A 7,008-nucleotide genomic window follows, 5' to 3' on the forward strand; every position below is an offset into this window, starting at 1 on the left:
TATAGCTAATGGGTATATGATATTATACTCGGTGTCCCAAATATGATATTCAAATAACACAGTACAACAATTGAACTAAATATGCACTTGTACTCTTGTATATTACCACAAAGCAACTCATCGTTACTTTTATTTTATTGTATAGATAAGAGACAACATTGAAAAACAAAACCAAGGTTCACAATATTTTTTTTAGGGGACCATGGTACAAAATTTAAGAATGCCTTTCAACCTTCATATTATGGTCAAAAGGACAAGATCATACACTGTGAGTGGTCATTGAAAAGAAAAAACACTCACCTTTCATACACTATAGGTATGAAAACAATTAGCATTTTTAAAAAATAAATAAGGACAACATTGCTTAATTATTGATTTGTATGAAGAAATTAGGTTCTTAAGGGCATTTTGGTTTTCCTTCCTGTGTCTTCCAGCTGTTGTAGCAAGGACAAACTTGCTTGTTACCATACACACCAGGAGGAACACAAAGACATGTAGCACAACATTTTTGGCAGAAAAACATGCATGGTTTCTTGTGTGATGTTGCAGAACAACGATATGTACACCTTGGTTTACAATCTGTTTCATTAATTTGTTCACACTATTAGCAAATCAACAAAGAAATTTACATTAACAAAAAAATCTCATAGTTAATATTAACATTCACTAAGTTATTATTACTAAATAATTTTCACCACTTATTCAAGATCACACGACTTAAATCAACAACTGCAACATGTAATAACCACGTGTAGTTCAAATCCCAAATTTTGGGTTGCCTATACGCTATTAAGTGAGTAAGTGACTCTCACTATGTCACACATCATGGTTTATCGATTAGCATTTTCTCTAATATTCATAGTATACATTTTAACCAATTTTTAAACAAAGTTATACTTTTATATTTTTTTAATTGTACATAATTTTGTTTCAAATTAAATTTGCTTATAGACACAAATCACAATTAACAAAACAATCAATTGCATATATATACCTTGAGGACGAAGTTTTGCACGTCCATAAGCCTTGATCACACAAAAAACAAAGTTTTGAAATATTAGAACAATTGAACTTGTATACTAGATAATCAATTAATCATATAGCAAATTGTTTTTTGTTGTAATTAATTAATGTACCTCAGCTACATTAGAGAATGTAACCAAAAGAAGCAAAGACATGACCACCAAGATGGAGCCATTGCAACGTGCAGCCATTGTTGTGAAAGTGAAACTTTGCTTTTGAGATGAAAATAAAATCAAAGCAAAGTAAAGAGAATATGAATAGAAGAAATCTTAGTTGTGTCTCACTTAGGAAATGTAGATAGATATTTATAGGATTATAAGAGAGACAAAATTAATTAATTATTTAATAAAGTAAAGTATCCCAAAGCAAATAGTTTCCGTTGTTTAAGGCATTAAAAAAGGAGGCAGTAATAATTGCAAAATGCAAATGCAAATGCAAATGATGTTGCGTGAGATTGATTTGTAATTAGCGAAAACAGCGGCGTGTTTGTTGTTTGATTTGTTTTGGTTACATTTTGTCAACTTAGTAACATGGTACTACTTGTACCTTACCATGTGAATGTGATTCTTTCATTTTCATTAGTGATGCAATAGAAAAAGAAGACGGTGTGAGACTAAAATAATAATACCACTACTACTAGTGGCAAGTAGATCTTGCATTAGTGGTGTTTTTGTTGTGTGTGGTGTTGTGTTAATTGGACCTCATTTCAGATGAATAGATTTTTATTTTTTTTTCCTAAAGAATAGACAAATAGAACTTACGATTGAAAAATTCTCCTTTTAAAATTTTTAACGTTGTTGTATTTTCAAGTCTAAATTGAAATTTATAATGTTTGGTTAAGTTGAAAAAGATATGAATGGTCCTCCTTGGTTTGGCCATCTCTTATTTGGCGTAAGTGTATTCCTCCCTCGCATTTTTTTTCTTCGCGCCTTATGCATGATAAGTTTCCGACTGATGAGAACTTATAGTGTCAGGGTTGTACCTTGGTCTCTATTTGTGTTCTTTGTTATGTTATTGCTGAGACTTCTGGCCACTTATTCTTGGATTGTGATTTTGCTTCGCATTTGTGGCATTGGTTGGAGGATCGATTGCATTGTGTTTTTGATTTATCTTATGTGGGGGCGCTACTGGATTGTATTTCGGTTTCTTGTAGCTCGCAGGTGAGGGATGTGTTTTCGGCTGCTATTATTCACATCGCCCAAGCTATTTGGAAAGCTAGAAACACACTTCGCTTCATTTCGGATAGGGTATCTTTGCATGCAACAAAGTCCACTGTAATTTCTTTGGTCGCTCTTAGTGGAAATATGTCTCATGGCCATTGAATGCAGTGAGATAAGTTTTTGTTGGATAATTTTCATGTTTCCCCTAGCTACCGGCGTTGCAAGGATATTATTGCGGTTACATGGAAAGCTCCTACTGCTCGTTGGGTGAAAGCCAACATTGATGGGTCTGTGAAAGCTAGTTTGGCTTTGTGCGGTGATATCTTTCGCGATCGTAGAGGGATTTTTCTTGGTCCTTTTGCTAGTAATCTTGGTGATGTAACAATTTTCGATGTAGAGCTGACAAGTATTCTCATTGCCATGGAGTATGCCGCCTCACATTCTTGGAACAATCTTTAGATAGAGTGCGATTCGACTTCTGTTGTCCTGGCTTTTAAGAATGCTGACATCATTCCTTTTCATCTTCAGAACTGATGGCATAACTGTTTCCAGATGGGGATTCATGCTCTTTGCTCCCATGTTTACTGCGAAGGAAATTGTTGTGCAGATAAATTAGTAGATTATGGGCATTCCAGTACAGGAACTGTTTGGTTAGGTTCTTTGCCATGGTCCTTGTCGGCTGATATCTTCCGTGGCCGGGTGGGTTTGCTGAACTATCGGTTTCCTTAGTTTATGGGTGCTGGTTCTTTTCTTCTGAGGGTTTTGGCCTAGTCCCCCTCTTGAACATTTATTTTCTCATTTTTTAATAATATAACCATCCATGAAGGTGTCTCTTAGCAACCCACAGCTCAAGGTGTGATTGATTAATTGGTGTCTTTCAGCAAATGCTCATAGAATAACTTGCTAAAAGGCACCTTCATAAAATGTGTCTTCTAGCAAAACCCTAATATATATAGTAGGAGGTAGACGATGGAGGTGACAGTTGGGTATCAACCTAGTTGGGATGTTTCTGTCTCCTCTTGATACCCTCCCTACTTCTTTGCCTATAAAAATAAAATACTGCTCGTGTTTTTATTAATAATGTAAGTATAAATCTGACCACCTCCCCCTTTTATTTAAAAAATCAAATGCTTAAAATGTTAATTAAAGTGTTCAATTAAGGTGTAAAAAAATAGGTAAAATTACACTTTTAATCCTTTAACTTAATTTCAGGTAACAATTTGGTCCTTTATCTTTTTTTCATTTCAATTTGGTCCTTTTTGTCCATTTTTATATACATTTTCAAGCTTCAAATCTAATATTCTTATGCAAACATAGACGAGGATCATATATTTGAAGATTGAAAGACCATAAGAAAATAAAATCATGAATTTTAAGCTTAAACATTCATATGAAAATGGACAAAAAGGACCAAATTGAAATGAAAAAAAGATAAAGGACCAAACTGTTACCTGAAATTAAGTTAAGGGACTAAAAGTGTAATTTTGCCAAAAAAATAAGTGGTTAATTTTGTATAAAGAAAAATGAAGAAAGAGTTTCTTTTTTTATTAATTGAATTGATATCCAGAAGTAGGTATCTCTATTATGAAAGCTTTGAAAGGATCACACTAGTCGATAAAATGACTATATTAAAATGATTAATAATCGATCTATTCTTACAAAAAATTATTTGACTAAAGTAAATGGTGGCATTTCACATGGAAAAGGTTAATCCTTTCCTACCATGGAAAGTTGGATTCAATGATTAGATTAAGTGAAGAACATATTCTTAACATGCTCTCTCAACACTAGATTTTTCTTCGCACTATCTTCCAATAATTTAAAAATTCTGAAAATTAATTTTCAGAAATTAAAAAAATCGAAAAAAATTCAGATAATTTTTTTTTAGAATTCTGTATTGAAAGATTGCACACGTGATGTGCCAAGAACGGGCTCGTAGTTACCTAGTAAAATACCTCAACAGTGAGTGTGTCTTCGTCGCCCGGGCTCGATCGATAATTTTTGCGCATTAGACCCAACCCAAAAGCCAATTAACACACTTACAAAAAGAAAAATTTGGGCAATCTGAAAATTCTCACACGCAAATAGGTCTCGGAATTTTATTTAGCACACTATTGACGGGTTCATCTCTCTTATTTTAACGGGTTAATTGTTCAAATTGACCCTGTAATATACCTTATGTTTGAAAAATGACTCTTAAAAATACAAAACATATATTCTAGCATTGTAACTTGAATTTCTTCTTATTTTTGACCATCCTGTAATATACGTGTAGTCTAAAAATGTGACCTACATGTTGAATTTTTTCATTATTTTTTTCATACATGATTAGCACGTTAAAATATAGCTTTACATAAAAAATTAAATTTCTTCGACTAGAGATAAATTAATTATGAATTTTCATTCCCTCATAATTATGAATTTCTTAAACAATTTATAATTAATTTGTATCTCGTTTAAAGACTACAAAATTTCACTGCGAAGGTTCTTATCATGTTCTAGTCATGCCTACAAAATTAGGGAACTAAATTTGACTTGTGAGTATACGCTTACGCGGAACAAAATTTCAATTTTGCACGTTTTGGTTGAAAAATCATAATAAATTTAAACGACTTCGAAATGCTATGAAACTTTACATATCCTTTTTATGTATTTTTATAGATGTCTCTGCAAATAATGAGCTCAAAATTCGATTTATAGGTCGAGATTCCATTGTTTTGTTTTTTGAGCTTTTGATACTTTAAAAATTCATAATTAATTTGTCGTTTGTCGAAAATTTATAAATTTTTTGTGTAAAGCTGTATTTTAACGTTCTTAACTCGCCTCTAACAAATCATGAAAAAATTCAATCTCTCAGTTGCTTTTTTGGACTTCGCGTATATTACAGGGTTATAAATAATAAATTTTTTGAATTACATGGTCAAAATACATGTTATTTAATTACAAGGCCAATTTTCAGACTTCACATATATTACATGGTCAATTTTAATTAATAATCCTATTTTAAATTATAGTTTTATTGACAAAATGATAAACCTCTTTTATTTCAATTTTTTTAATTATTAAAATTAAAAAAAAAAATTTGATTTATGACCGTTGATATAATTTAGGATAAATTTTTCGCCCGGGCTCCATAAATTTTCTGGCTCCGCCACTGTTCGTATGATACTTTCATATAGTTGTTGGAGTTTGAGACAAAGAGTGTAATGTTCAATCCTGCAGTGAGTTTCTCAGAGGATAGAACAGATTGAGAAATGTGCATTGGGGTACTGTGGACTATGAACACAATTAGAACAAAGATGTGCATTGTGGTACCGTTTCTTAAGAGAGACCAAGAAACGACAGAAATTAAGAAAGACAACTCAAGACAAGTCAAGAAACGGTAGAAATTAAAATTATTAACACATGGTTGGAATAATTGAGTATTGAGTTAAAAATATAACTCCCGTATTAGTAATTTTTTCATTTCAGACTCTCAATTATTCCAACCATATGTTAATAATTTCAGACTCTCAAAATGTCTCTAATATTTTTTATATGATTTCAATCATTCGATTGCAGGTCCATTATATACAATATTATACCACCAACACCTAATTTTTTTTTCTTTTCTTCATCATCTTCTTTCCTTTTCCCTTATCTTTCCTTTCAATTGTGAATTAGTTTCATTTTTCCAATGTCAGTTTTTGTGGGTTTGGTTCCTACATTTTTTGTGATTTTTGTGGTTCCTACAAGCCCGTGTCTGATACTCTTAAACTTAATTAGTTAATGCTGCTTATTATAGTGTTAAGCTTAATATGTTTTCTTAGTATTCAAAAGTTCAGATATGTTAGATTTCAAAATGCATTATATGTTTTGAGGAAGTATATTACTCTTATTTTAAGTGGTCCGCATTTATTTGTTGCTTTATTTTTGGCTTTCTATGCTTGTTTTGTCTAGTAAATAAATGTAGGTTGATTTCGATTCTTACTGCATGTGTGTGATTGTGGCTGTTAAATTTAAATGCTGAATAATCATATATAAGATCCCCTTTAATCAAAGAATTAACAAAGTGTTGGGCACAGAAGTGTAGTTGTTTGGACCATTCTCATTTCTAGCTCTTGGATTTTGAGAAAAGAGACGATAAGATTGTGAAGTTTTGAAGGTACTAATTAAAATATCCTCAGATAAAGTACAACATAAAAAGTACTAAAAAGTTTATTATTCTCTGTGTTTTGAACTTATAATTACAGTAAAGTACAATATTAAAACAACCAAAGAACAATATTTATATATGGCTACTAGCCACATATAAGGGGGACATTGTGCAGTCATATTTTTCAAGTTGTAGTACTCAATATTTTTTAATTTTTTATTGGATACATTTTTTAGGAAGAAAAACAAAAAAAAAAGCACACTTTTTGAATGTTTTTACGAGGAAAAATAAAAAAAAAACATCAAAATCAAGACAATCATTAATTGTTGTAATTTTTTAATATTCTTACGAATATACCTTCATAGAAATTTGTGATGTATCAAGACAATCACTAGTGGCTAGAGCTCACACATATAAATGTGGAGAAATGGAGTTCATCTTTGCTCCATTTACACTTGCTCCATTTACCCCTGCTCAGTGCATAGATGAGTGACACGTGGCAAAAATAAATTCAAGGGCTGGGATTAAATGGTTTAAAATAGACATTCTTTGATACACCAATACACATGTTCCATCTTCTCTTTGTGACCTCTATCGCCGTCCTCACCTCTGCTACTTTCACCTCCACCTCCATCAACAACAGATCTGAAATTCAGTATTATGTTTTCTCTGAACATGTTGTTGTTTCCA

The 7,008-nt window shown here is 31.8% G+C and overlaps 1 protein-coding gene across 1 annotated transcript; it reads right to left on the reverse strand.

Moving 5' to 3' along the window:
• Positions 1 to 1,318, reverse strand: LOC25494877 (protein RSI-1). The gene is made up of 3 exons (XM_013598756.3): positions 1,137 to 1,318; positions 995 to 1,025; positions 1 to 579 (listed from the first exon to the last, which is right to left on the reverse strand). The coding sequence occupies exons 1-3, from the start codon at positions 1,212 to 1,214 to the stop codon at positions 398 to 400; spliced, it is 291 nt and encodes a 96-aa protein (XP_013454210.2). The 5' UTR covers positions 1,215 to 1,318; the 3' UTR covers positions 1 to 397.
• Between the last annotated feature and the right edge of the window lie 5,690 nt (positions 1,319 to 7,008).

The sequence above is a fragment of the Medicago truncatula genome, chromosome 5 (genome assembly GCF_003473485.1).
Source record: "Medicago truncatula cultivar Jemalong A17 chromosome 5, MtrunA17r5.0-ANR, whole genome shotgun sequence".
In the NCBI taxonomy this organism is placed as follows: domain Eukaryota; kingdom Viridiplantae; phylum Streptophyta; class Magnoliopsida; order Fabales; family Fabaceae; genus Medicago; species Medicago truncatula.

Coding starts and splice junctions, on each gene's coding strand:
- LOC25494877 (XM_013598756.3), bottom strand. CDS start 1,214: ATGGCTGCACGTTGCAATGGCTCCATCTTGGTGGTCATGTCTTTGCTT. Junction 1,026..1,136: donor CATTCTCTAATGTAGCTGAG/GTACATTAATTA, acceptor TGTGTGATCAAG/GCTTATGGACGTGCAAAACT. Junction 580..994: donor TGCAAAACTTCGTCCTCAAG/GTATATATATGC, acceptor TTAATGAAACAG/ATTGTAAACCAAGGTGTACA.